The 17,500-nt window shown below is 46.0% G+C and overlaps 1 protein-coding gene across 2 annotated transcripts in view; it reads right to left on the bottom strand.

The window, feature by feature from the left end:
- tnksa (tankyrase, TRF1-interacting ankyrin-related ADP-ribose polymerase a) overlaps positions 1–17,500 on the bottom strand; it is a 205,440-nt gene that overhangs the window by 20,530 nt on the left and 167,410 nt on the right. For both annotated transcript variants that reach the window (XM_063210187.1, XM_063210186.1), the window contains 3 exons: positions 14,308–14,417; positions 5,421–5,609; positions 896–1,163 (listed from right to left, as the gene is read on the bottom strand). In XM_063210187.1, the coding sequence (XP_063066257.1) occupies positions 896–1,163; positions 5,421–5,609; positions 14,308–14,417 (567 nt within the window). The remainder of the gene's footprint in view (positions 1–895; positions 1,164–5,420; positions 5,610–14,307; positions 14,418–17,500) is intronic.

Genomic DNA, 17,500 nt, shown 5'->3' on the forward strand with positions numbered 1-17,500 from the left:
CAGATCCTAATCTGCACCATCTACTGAGATGTTTAAGAGTGATACAAAGTCAATGGACATTCCAGCTCACCAGACATAAAACCCCATTGAAAATGAATGGGATGTTATGTCTGGTGAGTTAGAATGTCGATACCACCAAAGCACCTAAACGTGGCATGGAGATCTACGGGTATATTGAAGAGTGAAGTGTGGGTCACCGGATCAAGCAAACAAAAACAGCTGACAGCAAAGCATGAAGGATATCTGGGCTTCCAAAACTCCATGCAATGCCACTGCCATTGACTTCAATGTTAAACGCAGCATTCCAGTTACAGCTTATAACCAAGTTTACAACATTGAAATGTAATTTAGAAGGTACCAAATTCCAACTGTTTTGATGTAATCCAAATTTCTTTCTTTTTTCCCATTTACAACACTACAAAACTGTTTTGCGTAATAATTTGGAACAGAGCATTTTAAGTTTTATCTTATTTTAAAAAATACCGTTATCATTGGAAGGTTCTTTCAAAAACTTTTTAATTGCACTCTAATGGCTGATGACTTGAAAATTATGATGACTGTCATTTATATGGATTATTTGGGGAAATCAGCAAAAAATGTTATTTGTGTAATAATTTGGAATGCGGTGTGGAGCTCTTCATCTGTCTATTGTGGCAACAAAGCTCATCGGAGCTTAGTCCAGCCAACCTTATGTACAAAAACACATGAACAACTAATCAGACCATCAACGTATGCATCAATAACATGTGTGTTGTTACATACTAAACTTTAGTAACTAAAGGAACCAGGTGCTGCCTCCTTCTGCCTGCAATGGAGCCTACCTCCAGCCAACCAGACCACTGTCACTCCATAACATATGTGTTGTGAGATGTCCAAAAAGTGCTCTACTACTCACTCTCTCCCTCAACCTTGCGGTCGGTGCCGGTGGCCCCGTCGGCGGGCCCAGAGGCCCCAGGGGCGGCCAGCTCGGCCAGGGGCCCGGCCAGGTTGTCGATGCTGCTGGCAGCCGAGAGGCATGAGGGCGTTGAGGCGGGAGAGATGACCGTGGCGGTGGCGGTGGCGGTAGCTGTGGCGGCGCTCACCACCGTGGCTGTGGGCTTTAAACAGGTGGGCAGCGCGTCTGGCGGCATGGCGTCAATCAGCAGCGCTCTGATGTCATCAGCCTGCGACGGATGGAAAACAGAGGGAGGGAGGGAGAGAGGGAGGAGATGAGGTTACAGATACAGTATACAGTAATGTCCTCAGCAGGGCTTGACACTGGCACCTGCCACACGCCAAATTCTGGTAAAACTTGTCTGCGGCTAGTAATACTTTCAGTGTCACTAGCCAATTTGGCTGGCAGCTTATTCCTTGGTATGACATGCGTATCATAGTCCAGTATTCTGTTGTTTGCCCTTTGTGTATGAATTGTTTGTATTTAAGTTCAAGAAAAAGCTTAGTAACTCAGTTTCTATTTGCTTGATATGTTTCCATGTAGAAAGCTAAACACTCATCTTGCTTTAGCACCTCATCTTCTGAGGTTATACATACACTATCATGATAAAGAAAAAAACAATATAAAATCTGTGGCTAGTGGAATACCTCAATGACTAGGTGACACAGTGGCCGATGGGTGAAAAGTTAATGTCAAGCCCTGGTCCTCAGCCTAATTTTTGTGCCTTTTGTGTCTTTATTTATTTCATAGGACAGGGGTAAGGATCTAGAAATCTACTTGAATTGAACCTGGAAAATTGTAATACTGGGATCACTTAGCAAAAGTTCTCTCCAGTAGGCAGTACTGTATGTTTTCATGAACTTATGGAGGAAAGAGGCTGGGAGGTGTGCCGAGAGAGGAGCATAATGTAGAGCAGCTTACTGAAGCTTTTCCAAGAGAATCCTCTGACTTCCAGCTGTGAACAAGCAAGCCTGGTGGGACTGGAGTCTTTCAATTTGTGTTGTCAGAATATTCTCAATACTCACATGCTCTCAATAGGCATTTATTTATTTCCCGCTGCATACTTTGCATGAACTCTATAAACTGTTGTGCCTACCTGAATAAGCCAACTGTTTATTCAAGCATTTCCAGTAAACACAGCATTAAAATGCAACAATGCCAACGGTGGTGTCCTCATTTGCTTTTCGGAGCTTATCGGCTGAAGGCGATTATTCCATTCTCTCATTTGTCCAATCTGCCTGAATGCAGCCTACGTACTCAATCTTAATACCTTTTTTTGTTTCAATTTCAATTTTCTTACACTAACCACTCTGTGAATGCTCTGATTTGTCTAATCTTCATCCTAAAGTATCCTGAAGTGAAACTGAAGCAAAGTACAACATGAAGAGGAGGAACAGTTCGCACTAGGCAGGCTAATTAGCAACTAGCATCAAGCACATTTTAGCCAGGAAGGTGATTCATATCTCCCAGTCTCGACAAAGTCAGTGTGTGTGATGTGAACTCCTGGCTGCGTTGTCCTCCGTCCTCTGAGAGAGGCTGGTGTGTGATTACAGGAAGACTTGGTGGTGCGCAGGAAAGCAAAGGTTGCGGCATCAGTCGTGTTGCATATCAGCAGCAGGGACGTTGGCACTTTTGGCTGAAAGGGGCGCCTCATAATTAGAACTGACTCACCGGTGGGCCCCGCAAATTATTATTACTTTTTTTTTAACATTTCTGAAAATAGGGCCCAGGAGGGTGCAGGGCCCACCGGGAAATGCCCGCTAGGCCAGATGGCCAGTCCAGCCCTGCCGGAAAGCAAAGGTTATGGCATCAGTCGCGTGGCCTATCAGCAGCAGGGGCGTTGGCGTTGGCATGGTCATTATCGGGCTCAGCACTCTGTGCCCCCCGTATCGCTCGTCACTCATCATCCTGCCACCCAGACTAAAGGGCCCGTCATCCCAGAGCCAGCCATCATGCAGGCCACCCACACTAAAGGGCCGTGCTAAAGGTTACAGCTAATAGAGGCTCTCCCTCACTGGGGCAGAGCACAGCACAGCCCCACCCGCTACACACACATGAAGGGTGTACCAGACACACTGCCAGCCCATGTAGACATGCTTTTTCCAGGAGAGGGAGGGAGAGAGAGGGAGAGAGAGAGAGAGAGAGAGAGAGAGAGAGAGAGAGAGAGAGAGAGAGAGAGAGAGAGAGAGAGAGAGAGAGAGAGAGAGAGAGAGAGAGAGAGAGAGACAGAGAGAGAGACAGACAGACAGACAGACAGACAGACAGACAGACAGACAGACAGAGAGAAACAGAGAGAGACAGAGGCATACAGAGAGGCAGAGAGAGCAAGAGTAGAGAGAAGGGGGAGCAGGATGAAAAAAAGCGAGACAAAACAGAACAAGAAAGAAAACAAAAAATGAAGGGGAGCCGTCTTACAGCAGAGTCTTGGATTTCAGCAGGAGCTTAGGCTGGATACTGACAAAAAAATTACTCAGCATTATTTGGGATGACGAGACTAAAAGGCTCAATGTTTGAACAGCAGCTGAGCTAATCTGCTTAGAGAATACATACGTTTCCAGAAAGAATACACGAACGATGAAGAATCGGCACACAGACTCTATATACATAAGCTACATCCTCCACTGTAATGTAGCACCCCTTCAGTAATCATCAAAACCACAAATGTACTGGGGTTCTGTGGCGTAGTGCCATAAATGTATTGACAACACATAGGCTAGGGACCCAGGTTCGAGTCCTGTCGGACAACCCTACTCCATCTCTCTCTCCCAATCACTGCATGCTTTCTAACGGTCCTAAAAGTCCCCCCAAAATATCTTAAAACTACAGATGCATTTAAAAGGCAAATGTAGACAGTCCCCTTAATGACAACCTAGCCAGGGGTTAAAGGGGCTGCAGGTAGGATTAAAAGTTTAATTAATTACGGTTACGAGTCAGCCTATGCTTATGAGAGTCATTAGTAAGTGAAGGATGGCTCACCGCGACCACTTCCATAGTCCGCTGTCAGAAAACCCCACATGCAACTTTTGACAGCGTCGGACCCAACGAGTATCGTGAGAAACACGTTACATGCCGTATTCAGAGATTTGTATCAACTGGCATTCTGTGACGAAAAACAGTCTCATAGCGAGTTCATTTGAACAGCATTTTTTCATTACAGTGTAGATTTTGAGACAGGCACGCCTCGGGCACTGCGCAAATGATGTCATCCTACCTAGTGCCTCTTTAATTGGTTGTGAACAGACAGTCTAAGAAATCTGAGACATATCTATATAAACTAAATGTGCCTTAGGTTTTGCAGACTGTCTGTTCAAAACCTTTAAGTAAACTTGGCAAAAAGTGAACTACTGGTCAGGTTGGCTTGTGGTGTCCTTTTCTGAAGAGCACCTGACATTCTGGTTGTTGCCCCAAAACAGCACTCTCTTCACTACTTTTTCCCCCTTCATACAGCTCACAAAAACAATCCCCGACCCCTTTTCCTTTTCAGTCGAACAGACAAACAGCAGACACATGCAGCCAATTCCACTGTTGGAAACCGTGCTGTCGTGCGTATATACTACATATAACCTGAACAGGTCTGAACATCGAAAAACTCTCGGCTCTTGTCAGACATCTATTATGATGTGATTGACGCCAAGACGTCTGTCAGCTGCTTGGATAGGACCTGCTCCCGTTGCTTGTTATGATTTGGAGAGATTTGTTTCTTTCCCAGTGTGTCACACACATGGCGTGATGCAATATGGCATAATCTTTTTCACTGGGGTTGAAATCTCGGAGAAATCATTGGGAAATGAACACCAGTGTAGAGAGAGAGAGCGCGAGAGAGAGAGCGAGGAGAGAGAGAGAGAGAGAGAGAGAGAGAGAGAGAGAAGAAAAAAAACAAGAAAAAAAGAAAGAAAGAAAAAGAGAGAGAAGAACCAGACAGTTCTCCCTAAACAATTAGTGGGACTAAGAATAACAACAACAGATGGCGAAGACAGAAGTTCATCAGATGAAAAATTGAATTCCGCCGGTTATTAGCAATCCTATTTTGGCTAAGTGTAGCATCCTGGGGAGAGAAGATGAGCGGAAGTCGGAGAATGACACAAGAGAACGACAAAGAAAAGGAAAAAGCAGAGAAGAAAGAGAGAGAGAGAGAGAGAGAGAGAGAGAGAGAGAGAGAGAGAGAGAGAGAGAGAGAGAGAGAGAGAGAGAGAGAGAGAGAGAGAGACAGGAAATGAGAAAATGAAAATGTTCAATCAAATATTCAAATGTTGAAATCAGTCTGACTGATTGACGGAGGGAGAAAGAGAGAATGTGTCTGCTATTATGAATATGCATAACAATGTAAATGTGTGTGTGTGTGTGTGTGTGTGTGTGTGTGTGTGTGTGTGTGTGTGTGTGTGTGTGTGTGTGTGTGTGTGTGTGTGTGTGTGTGTGTGTGTCTGTGTGTGTGTCTGTGTGTGTGTCTGTGTGTGTGTGTGTGTGTGTGTGTGTGTGTGTATTTTACCGTTGCCAGGTCGAGTGGCGTCTGCCCCTCCTGGTTCTTCATGGTGGGGTCTGCTCCGTGGGCCAGCAGCAGGGCACACAGCTGGGTGCGGCCCTTCTGAGCCGCCTCGTGCAGCGGGGTGAAGGCCCACTTATCGGTCGCGTTCACACACGTGTTGTACTTGATCAGCAGCGCCGCTATGTCCACATGCTGCAACACACACACACACACACACAAACAATGCAAATCAGTTAGTTTGTAAGTTAACTTAGTTATGTCCCAAAAGAGAACAGTCAATATAGGCACAATGAAGGAACGAACTACAACCAGTCAATTCCTCTAGACTTACTCCTGCTGTACACTTGTTAGACTGGTTCTACTACTGTAGATATAATTTGTAGACAATTACAATTAAGGTAATTCATTTTCAAATGTCCAAGTGGAAAGCGACGGCCTCACAAAACCTCAGCAGCCTGTTTCAAACTGTTTGATTATTTTGTTTATTTCACCTATTCTTCTTCAAAATGCTACTATTACTATGTCAGAACGCTATAAAGGACTTTTAGAAAAAGCGCAACAATTTCCTCCTCTTAATGTATGTTCTCTACAAGTCTTCTGTTGTCCAGTCTTGCACTTTAAATGTCTGTATGAGCACTGTCTATGTCCTTACTGTCTTATGTCCATGTATAAGTACTGTCTATGTCTATATTGTCTATGTCCTTACCTAGATTAGTCTATGTCTGCATGGGAAAGCAAGAAATGTAATTTCAAATTCTTTGTATGACCAGTGCATGTAAAAAAATTGACAATAAAACCAACTTGACTTGACTATCCATAACAACAGTGTTGCAAATGCAACAGTAACGGATGTGTAACAACACATGCAGGTGTTCATAGGGCTCTATGGCTCAGGTGTAGCCCCGCAATCACAGGGGTACTAGTTCAACCCAACTTAAAGGTGCACTGTGTAATATTTTTAGGAGTTTGTTCACCGAATTCCTGCTGCCATTCACAAATGTTATCTTTTTCACAAGCCCGACTGCGGCCAATGGCTGAGTGGAAGATACATAGCCATAGAAATACTGTCCATTCGCTCGCTTTACCCACTGTATAACGTCCACTTTTTCCCAGAAGTGGACAAAAGTGGACTAAAGTCAACTAAAAAAGATTCTCCAAGTCATGAAGACGGCAGCTGTGTAGCAGATCTCAAAGTGAGAATTTTGACTTTTACTCGTGTCTTTGTGGAGGACAATGGCATAGAAAGTAAGGTGTCCTTGATGGTGCTTCTGTGCCTTTACAGTGAGATGCCCCTCTATAGCAGGCACGTCTCTTATCGCAAAACGCCACCAGTGACCAAGCAAGCCTGGTGAATGAGAGTCTTTCACTTTGTGTTGTCAGAATACTCTAAATACTCACATCCTCTCAATAGGCTTTTATTTATTTCCTGCTGCATACTTTGCATGAACTCTATAAACTGTTGTGCTTACCTGAATAAACCAACGTACTTTGTATGAACTTGACAAACTGCCTACCTTTAACCACCTGCTTATTCCTGCATTTCAGGTAAACACAGCATTTAAATGCAACAATACCAATGGCAGTTGCCATTTTTTTACGCGCGGAGCTGATCTGTTGAAGGCGATTACACCTTGACCAAGGTGTTATTTTTAATACCAATTGTCCATTCTACCTGAATCCAGCCTATATATGAAATCTAAACACATTGGTTCAATCCAATCCCATCAAAGCACATGTTCCTCCTTCTTTTTACCAAACCCTGTTCTGATTTGAGGCTCTATTCTGATGTTCTGATTCTAAATCTTTCCCAGATTCCCCAGAGTAAAATGTAATATACAGTATTATACAATTACAGCACAGTAAGAGGGGAGGTGGTAGTGTCTTAACAGTGAAATGCAATTCAATATCAGAGACACATTTCCATACCGGCAGTCTCAAGAGCGGTCAGGTTTAACTGGTGTTATGTCAACATTTTGTTGCAGTGTGTAATTAATGTTGGACTGTGAACCGGAATTGGAGAGAGGAGATGGCAATACTCTGCCTCCTGTCCTCAAGCTCTGTCCCTCACCATCACACACAGCCAAAACACACAACACACGCACAGCACACATAGTGCCAGGTGTCTCATTTTGGCTGCCTGGAAGCACGTGTGATGCATGGGCGTGCACGCTTGTGTGCTAGTGTGTGTGCGTCTATGTGCGTGTGCACACACGGTGTGTGTGTGTGTGTGTGTGTGTGTGTGTGTGTGTGTGTGTGTGTGTGTGTGTGTGTGTGTGTGTGTGTGTGTGTGTGTGTGCGTGTGCGTATGCAGGCACGTTTAATCAGCATTAGCCGAGCAGAAGAGAGTGACTTCCTCTTCACAAATAGTCCACGGTGTCCAGCCAGCCCCAGGACAAGGTCAGCAGCAGTCTGCCAGCCAATCATAGACCTTGCTGAGCTCGCTCCAACCAATCACTGGCTCCAGGCGGCTGGCTGCAGACCCAGCCCCTGGCACTTGGAGTTGGACAGGGTTTAGGTGTGCGTATGTGTGTGTGTGTGTGTGTGTGTGTGTGTGTGTGTGTGTGTGTGTGTGTGTGTGTGTGTGTGTGCGCGAGAGCAAGAGAGAGACGTGTGTGTGTGTGTGTGTGTGTGTGTGTGTGTGTGTGTGTGTGTGTGTGTGTGTGTGTGTGTGTGTGTGTGTGTGAGAGAGAGAGAACAAGAGAGAGAGAGAGAGAGAGAGAGAGAGAGAGAGAGAGGTGTGTGTGAGAGTGTGAGAGTGTGAGAGTGTGTGTGTGTCTGTGTGTGTCTGTGTGTGTGTGTGTGTGTGTCTGTGTGTGTCTGTGTGTGTGTGTGTGTGTGTGTGTGTGTGTGTGTGTGTGTGTGTGTGTGTGTGTGTGTGTGTGTGTGTGTGTGTGAGAGAGAGTGTGTGTCCTCAGGCCCCTAGCCAAGGGGCCCTCAGGAGCAGATGAGGCTCCAGCTCCAGCACAGTTACATAACCAGCCCCAACCGGCTGTCTCGTTTTGTCCAGCCTGATTAGACCACGCTTCCCTCCTGCCTCTCCCTGTACTGGCTGAGGAAGGGTGCGTGCGTGCGTGCGCACATGAGAGAGAGAGGAGAGAGAGAGAGAGAGAGAGAGAGAGAGAGAGAGAGAGAGAGAGAGAGAGAGAGAGCTGTGTGTGTGTGTGTGTGTGTGTGTGTGTGTGTGTGTGTGTGTGTGTGTGTGTGTGTGTGTCAACCCACAGCGTCCTACTGTCCTCCACATCACGCCACAGAATGTGCCCTCCCCACCAGAAACACACACACGCACGCACGCACGCACGCACGCACGCACGCACGCACGCACGCACGCACGCACGCACGCACGCACGCACGCACGCACGCACGCACGCACGCACGCGCGCACACACACACACACACACACACACACACACACACACACACACACACACACACACACACACACACACAGTGTGTGTGTGTGTGTAATGCTGCTCTCCCTCGTAGGAAACTGATGGCGGGTGCCAAGGGGGAAAAAAACAAGTGTGATTCTCAGCAAAGACGGAAAGAGCCGGAAAGACCTTGCGTGTCTCCCCCACTGGTACACCGAAACACAATGTTGTGCGAGACACACACACAGAGACGAGACAAGGGACAGACCCAGGGGCGTAGCAGCTAATTTTGGGCCCTATGTGCAATTGTATCCAATGGAGCCCCCCCAGTCATATCTTTTCATAAATCCGACTGTGCGTGGGGCCCCTATATACATGGGGCCCTGGTGATTCAGTGACACTTTACCCCCCCCTGAAGACACCCCTGGACAGACTAGAGTAGGAGGAAGTAGGCTGCGTTGCAGTCTCCTTGCCACACACACGCACAGACAGAGAGGGGACACGGCAAAAATTATGCAGAGGAGAGTCGAAGCTTGGCAGACAGCGCAGCCTTTTAAAAGATTCAAGCCAAGGCAATTATGTGGGCCCTAACAAAACTCACAGTTTAATCGAACATTTTACCTCCCTGTTCCCGGTTGAGATGTTTCACAATGTCATTGTGGTGGATGCTAGTCTTAAATCTCACATGGCATGGAGCTGTTCCAGCTTTGGGGTCATGTTAGATGTCAGGGTGTGCACACCATATGGTTCACAAGTTTATTTAACCCTTTAGCGCACAGCCTTTGTTATAACCTTAGTGTCCCCCAAATTGTAATGGCTATGTCTTAATCCAGGGATGTCAAACTCAAATTGACTGAGGGCCAAAATAAAAATCTGGAACGAAGTCGCGGGCCTAACACAACAATTATTTTTACAAATGGATTAAAATTGTGCATGCATGCACTTCATACTCGTAGTTAAATTGTGCATACAGTCTTTCCCATCATATTTGTTAGTTAAAATGTATCTGCACATCCTGTGACAGCAAATTCCATGTTCAAATTGTGTTACGCTATACATTAATGGTGTATGTGGGCCAACTGTAATACACATTTGAAATGATCTCGCGGGCCAAATAAAATGGTTCCGCGGGCCAAATTTGGCCCCCGGGCCTGAGTTTGACATCCCTGTCTTAATCTGTTCCTTAAGTCTCTCGGTAATGTCATAGCAATGTTGTTATAATGTAGCCGAGTATGTTCAGCAAATAGTGAAAAGCCAATCTGCACTAAGAGGCTACAGGGACATTTTGGCCAATTTCAAAATGCTCGTGCTCATGCCCTTGACACAAGGATGTCAAGATGCTTTTTACTTAAGGAAGAAAAATCCGCACTCACAAATTGCGTCTCATTATCTATTTATATTACCACCATGTCCAAAAAGCAAACGCGTTTCGGCTAACAAGCCTTCATCAGTCACGCACAAGTTGACGCTTTTTATCTCGCACCCAAAGACTTTTGTTTTTCCAAGAAGTTGAGCGCGTCCTCTGCCAATACTTGAAGATGATTTTTTACTTCATCCCTTTCCAAGTTTCCTAGCCACATAACTGAGGTCATAGTTTGTTGACACAGTGTTTGCAAAGTCCTGAACTCCAAATATTAGTTATGCAACATAAACAGACACCTTACAACTTTTGGGATGTTATTTGGAGTACATGACGACGTTTCAAACACTTCCTTAAACAAACCATTACCCCCAGTTAACCGTCAAGTCAAAGATCACGTGAGCAACAACTGCATGTCGAAATTGGCCAAACTTCTCCATTAACTTACATTATGTGCAATGCTCCACAGAGCCTGCAGGGTGTCTACAGGTTTGACCAAGTCAAAATTAAGACATTTTAAGACTTTTCAATACCATTTTCCAAATAAAATTAAGACCAACTCGCGGCGTTTACAGGTTTTAGCAAGTCAAAATTAAGTCATTTTAAGACTTTTCAATACCATTTTCCAAATGAAATTAGGACCAACTCGCAAGATCATACACAGGTTCAAATGAAGCACAAAAACCAATTGGTTATTTACATTAATGTAGCCGTTTGAAAACACAAAACCATACAAAATGAAACTTTACACTACATAAAATTCAATAATGCGTTCTAAATTACACTACATGGCTACAACTCCCGATTTCCGTCGCGAAGTTCATCACATGGCTGACATAATTATTCATCCCTAAAGTAAGCTCCACACATTTAAGACATTTGGGTTGAAAATGTAAGACTTTTTAAGACTTTTTAAGGACCCGCGGCCACCCTGGCCTGGTTTACAAACCTGTGGCTGAAGCATTGCTGCCTACACTCTTAGAAGGCTAAACGTGAATTTCAAGTGGGGTAAAAAAACAAAGCAATCAGATATTTTTCTCTCAGATATCCCTTAAAGACTCCACTGGGTGCTGGGCTAGTGTTGCGCCATATTGCGCCGTGCTGCTCTGATGCCAATCTGTTACTTTGTGTGTGTGTGAATTGTGAAATAGTAGAGCCATGTGTTGTCTTGCATGGCGGGTGAGCCTGTCAGCCAGACGCACAAAAAAGAGAGATGTGTTAGATGTGTCTGTGACAAATTTATGGGAGTGTGTGTGTGAGTGAGTGCATGTATGTGCATAAATGTGTGTGTGTGTGTGTGTGTGTGTGTGTGTGTTCACGCATATGTGTATGGATGTGTATGGATGTGTGTGTGTGTGTGTGTGTGTGTGTGTGTGTGTGTGTGTGTGTGTGTGTGTGTGTGTGTGTGTGTGTGTGTGTGTGTGTGTGTGTGTGTGTCAACAGTGAATCTCCTCTGAAAGAATCATGAGGGCTGCTCCAAGGGCACATGAAATGTTGATGAGCGGAGCCTGCATGTGGGGAACTGGCCTCTTTACACACGCCTGACAGACAGGCAGACCAGGACAGAGAATATGTGTGTGTGTGTGTGTGTGTGTGTGTGTGTGTGTGTGTGTGTGTGTGTGTGTGTGTGTGTGTGTGTGTGTGTGTGTCGCAGTGTGTGTGGCAGGCAGGCAGACCGTGAGAGGGAATGACTGTGTGTGTGTGTGTGTGTGTGTGTGTGTGTGTGTGTGTGTGTGTGTGTGTGTGTGTGTGTGTGTGTGTGTGCATTGCAGGCATCCTCCAAAGGCTCCCTCCACACAGCACAGGCATACGCACGCTTGAACATTCCCAAACCGGCCACCCCCAGCGCCACTCCAATTCCACTACAAGGCTGCGTTAAACATAGCAAACCACTTCTTTCTTTTGTCTTTTGAAGATCGAGGGAACGTGTAGGAGCGATGTTTGTTTTTACTTCTTTCTTTGTTTTACAACAAAGCACACATACACACAATATGACTTTTTAATGCTTACATCATGTAGCTGAGGGCTTTACCAGTTGTTGTATTGGTAGCAGCTGTGCTGCGTGAAGCAAACACAGTTGGCTGGGAGAACGGCATCGGCAGTGGTACGTGTAAGGACCTGACAATGAGTGAAAGAAGCAGCGACCCGCCAACGCATTGTCAATGGATTCTTATTTTTTTCGCTGTTGTTCCAGAACATGCTGACCGGACTTGAAGGCTGACGATGATCCTAACACTTCTGAGGGGCTCTCCGCTTAGTCCCCCCCCAATTCAAACACAATACGATTGTGTAGTATTATATTGCTTAAAATGTACTTCATTTTATTTCAATTTGCTCGCTTTGTGAGTTGCGAATAGGGGGGCGTTTGTCTAACCTACAGTGCTTGTGAGATTTCCTTCGTTTGTTATATGCCTTTTCTGCGCGAGTTGCAATGCGGTACTGTTTCTTGTTTTGACAGCTTAATTATTCACTTTTGTTTACCAGCTCAATTCTGTGTACCAAGAAGGGTTGTGGATGTGGGGATGTGTGTGTGTGCAGTGCACACGTGTGTGTTGTTAGTTGGCAGAGTAGGATGATTTGCTTTTTAATAAAAAAAAATCTCTGATTGCCTCCTTTGCCAAGAAATGGAACACATTTGATGATAATGTCTTGACAGCATGTGGCAATTCCCTCTCCTCCCTGATGGTGGTGCCATTTCCCCATTTCCTTTTGGACTCCCATATGTATGTGTTTTGGCTGCTGCTGCTTAGCAACACGATTAGGTGTCTCTCTCTCTCTCTGTGTTATTTACAGGTGAGGCCAAAAGAGGCTGGGTGGAGAGAGGACTCTCCAAAACTCACACAGCTCTTTGACGCAAAGATGAGAGATTTTTTGTTGTTGCTGAACATCAATGGCCTCCTTAAGTTACAATACATTTACAGCACACACACACAGGAAATCGGAGCGCCTCTTCCCCTTGGTGCTCATCAGTGTAAAGGCTTTCAAACTTGGTCCAGGGAGAGACATTCTGAGGCACTCAAGGTAACTTTTTAAAAAAAACTTTTTATTTGGCTATAATGCCTACGCATTTCGGCCCTTATGGCCTTCTTCAAGGCGTATCCTGTACAATGTACCCTGAAGAAGGCCATAAGGGCCAAAACGCGTAGGCATTGTAGCCAAATAAAAAGTAAAAAACTGTAACCTTGAGTGCCTCAGAACTTCTCTACCTCGACCACGCTTGAAAGGCCTGCCTGTTTTTTTTTTTGTTTGTTTTTTTTTAAATACATTTTTATGCCTTTAGTTTGAGCCTACAGTTTGAGAGGTGGACAGGAAGCGAATGGGGAGAGAGATGGGGAGGGGCCGGCAAATGACCCGGGTCGGGAATCGAACCCGGGTCGGCCGCATGGCAGACGAGTGCCCCACCGGTTGAGCACGGCAGGGCAGGGCCTCTAAGCACATCTTAATTAACACACATTCCTGGGAGTGGCGTGGCACAGAGCACTGAGGCACTCGTCCATGCAGAGTGCTGAGGTACCCATCCTTCCATGCCTAGGGCCACCAAGGTTTGAGTCCAGCCCTGGCCCACCACTTCCAACTGTCCTAACAAATTTACCCAACACACGTTCTGATGTAGAACTTTGGAGAAGATGAGATGAATAATTAACAATGTTGAAAGTGAAGCCTGTTTTTTTAGCATCACATGCTTGGATACATTTCTCTCTGAATAGAGCCGTGAATTGCTCCCTTGAAGACAGAATTATTGATCGTCAAAAAAAGAGAGAAGAGCTCACTGTAATTTTCAGAACACCACACGCCTGCTTTCCTTTTTTTGCTGTTATTTCAAAAAGACTCCCCCATTTTCACACTTTGATGTCCAAACTAATTATTGCAATACAAGCCTCAAGACAAATGTGCTGAATAATAGCACGGGTGCGTTAGACTTTAATGTCTTGAGCCGTGTGTGTGTGTACAGTATGTGTGTGTGTGTGTGTGTGTGTCTGTGTGTGTGTGTCTGTGTGTGTGTGTCTGTGTGTGTCTGTGTGTGTCTGTGTGTGTGTGTGTGTGTGTGTGTGTGTCTGTGTGTGTGTGTGTGTGTGTGTGTGTGTCTGTGTGTGTGTGTGTCTGTGTGTATGTGTCTGTAAGTATGTGATTTGGAGTGAGTGAGTGAGAGTGTTTCTCTTACCCCGTAGGAGGCTGCGTTGTGTAGGGGGATGAGGCCTCCCTTGTCCTGCGCGTTCACGTCAGCTCCATGCTCCAGCAGATACTCCGCAACCTCCAGGTTATTGTAGCCAGCTGCACACACACACACACACGCACGCGCACACACACCAAAGGTGTAGGTCTAACTTGGAAAATGGTGGGGACATTGCCATGGTAAATTGTCTGGGTATGCCGTTTTTACATTATATTTGTGAAAAAATGGTGGTGACAAGCTAGGTTTATCTCAAAAGTGGTATAGACATGTCCTCACCGTCCACACCTAAAATTACGCCCATGACACACAGACACGATACACACACACGCACGCGCACGCACACGCGCACGCGCACGCGCACGCACACGCACACGCACACGCACACACACACACACGAAAGAAATAAACACACACCGATTAGCCTGCTTTCTATCCATATGGTTCAGACTAAATAATGCAAACAAAAAGTTTGTCCACAAACAACATTCTAAAATGCACAGTCTTTGAAGAGTCCCAGTTGGCGACGGGGTGGTAAAGGTTTGGTAAACACAGGAGGGGTGAGGAGCAGTGAGTAGTGCATAGGGATGGGATGCATGCTAATCACTGGGGAGCTTAAGATGCAGGAGGAGTGGAGGGAGGGGGTGGGAGAGAGAGAGAGAGACACAGAGAGAGAGAGAGAGAGAGAGAGAGAGAGACAGAGAGAGAGAGAGAGAGAGAGAGAGAGAGACAGAGAGAGAGAGAGAAGGAGAGACAGAGAGAGAGAGAGAGAGAGAGAGAGAGACAGAGAGAGAGAGAGAGAGAGAGAGAGAGAGAGAGAGAGAGAGAGAGAGAGAGAGAGAGAGTGGAGGAGAAACAGATTGAGTGTGGGAGAGAGAGAGCAATGGCAGGATGAGAGAGAGAGAGAGAGAACGAGAACAGAGTAGAGACAGACATGTAGAAAAAGAGATGGATGGAGAGAGGGAGGGGCGTTGGCCGCTTCAAAGAGGAGTGGGCCTCCTGATCGTCATGGAGATGTTAATCTGCTACCTCTCGTCTCTCCTCTCCTCTCCTCTCCTCTCCTCTCCTCTCCTCTCCTCTCCTCTCCTCTCCTCTCCTCTCCTCCTCCCTCCTCTCCTCTCCTCTCCTCTCCTCTCCTCTCCCCTCCCCTCCTCCTCTCTCCTCTCTTCTCCTCTCCTCCCCTCTCTCCTCTCCTCGTCCTCTCCTCCCCTCTCTCCTCTCCTCTCGGCTGCTTCTGCTGCATCATTAGGGAGTCCGAGGAGCCTGCAGGACCCTTGCTAATTAACACTCGCCTTATCACCCATGCCCCAGCGCGCCTCTCTCTCTCAACACACACATGCAGTCACGCGAACGCACGCACGCACGCACGCACGCACACACGCATGCACGCACGCACACTCTTTAGTAACTTTCTGAGAGGGTTTCCTTAACAACCAAAGGCTTCCTTAACAAGCATGGGGATAAGACCGTATGCACACACATATACATACTGTACATACAAATGTGCGCACACGCACACAAACACACAGATGTATTGGCACATTAACACGCCAAGATATACACAGACACATACACATACAGTACACAGACACAGACTCTAATTATGCACACACACTAACAATATTACTCAGCACTACAGTAAATCAGCAACGGTTCGGGTAAGTCCATCTGCTCATCCGACTCCAGACATGTGCTTTCCTGCTGGTATTATTTTTAAACACGGAAGGCTGGGTGTCCATGCTGGATACAACTGGGAACACTGAAGATGGGCTAGACCCGAAAAGTATGTCCCTTGTCTGTCGGTTTTATTTACTTTCTTCGGCTTTGTTTAATACAGTTTTGTTCTTTGCATTCAGCTCGTGTGCGACTCTGTTCTTCCTTTTCGCCATACTGTTCAGGAGAGGACTGGCAGGTGTTAAGCATTTCACTATGCAATATCTGGCCTTATTCAATATATTCATACCCGTAGCTGCGCTGGGCAAAGCTGCCATCTCGCCCACCTAGACCTCCCATACTTACAGCAGTCTCCTTTCGTTACTCCTTGAAGGATATTAGTTGTTTTAGTCAACAGAGTGACAAGAAGCAAAAGAGTGATAAAGCTGCGTCAAATAAAGTGTGACCGTTTATTTACGGTACACCATATTGGTAGTAACTACTATGCCACTTCAATTGGCTGCTACTTTCCCAATACAACATCTTAAACCATTCTTAAACAGTTGTTTCCACAAGTATGCCATCCCCTAATCCTGTTTGATCAGCAGGGATGTGGCGGCTATGCCATTCCATTCTGGTGCCTGGTACTGTGGCCCAGGTTCCTTTCCACATTGCTTAAAATTACCCTTAGCAGATATCTTTAGATATTGTCATCCAAAACAATTTACAGTTATTTTAGACTATGCCATGCTGCTCTGGTACCTGGTACGATTGCCCGACCACTATTCACACACGCTATTCCTGAGGGGCCATTGGCAAGGGTAATAACACGCGAGGGGAGGCCATGACGTCCCACAGAAAAATAGATCACACAAATACTACGTGATTCTTAACACAGTAGGACACGGCCAGTGTTATAAGTTAGGTGTTACCAGAGTGGCAATCACCAAGACAAGAAATAACTTCCCTGTGCCATAGTGGTGTAGCACTATCGTAGTTAAGTTTTTTTTTCAGTGATTATTACAGCGTTCCACAGGTGCAACGGCGCATATTCAGGGGCTACTACAAACAATTGATGCACACGGGGCAAAGCACACAGTATAGCTGTGATATGTGTACCCAAGAGTAAACCACCTGCCAAAGTGGCAAGTGTTACTGACAGTTTTACCAGCATTTGGCTGGTTTGCAGGTGCAAATGTCAATCCCTGGTGCGAGCCCTATTCTTTCCGGATGAGCAGGGGTGGTGGGTGGCTATGGTACCTGGCTAATAATGGTACCATTTCCCAGGCCAGCACCACTTCATACATGCTTATCCCAATTCCCCAATTCCCTATTCCTGCTGGATGAATGCCCCACGAGGGACGGGCAGTGGGGGTTAATGACATGCAAAGGAGGGTTAAGGGGAGTCAACGTTAGCGTATTAGCCGGCCCCGATTGAAATTACGCTCCAGTGCCGGCGTCTCTATGCCACACAATGGCAAAGAAGGAGCGGGTGAGACGGGAGATACGGAAAAGAAAAGGTGAGGCGTTA

The sequence above is a fragment of the Engraulis encrasicolus genome, chromosome 11, assembly GCF_034702125.1.
Source record: "Engraulis encrasicolus isolate BLACKSEA-1 chromosome 11, IST_EnEncr_1.0, whole genome shotgun sequence".
In the NCBI taxonomy this organism is placed as follows: Eukaryota; Metazoa; Chordata; class Actinopteri; order Clupeiformes; family Engraulidae; genus Engraulis; species Engraulis encrasicolus.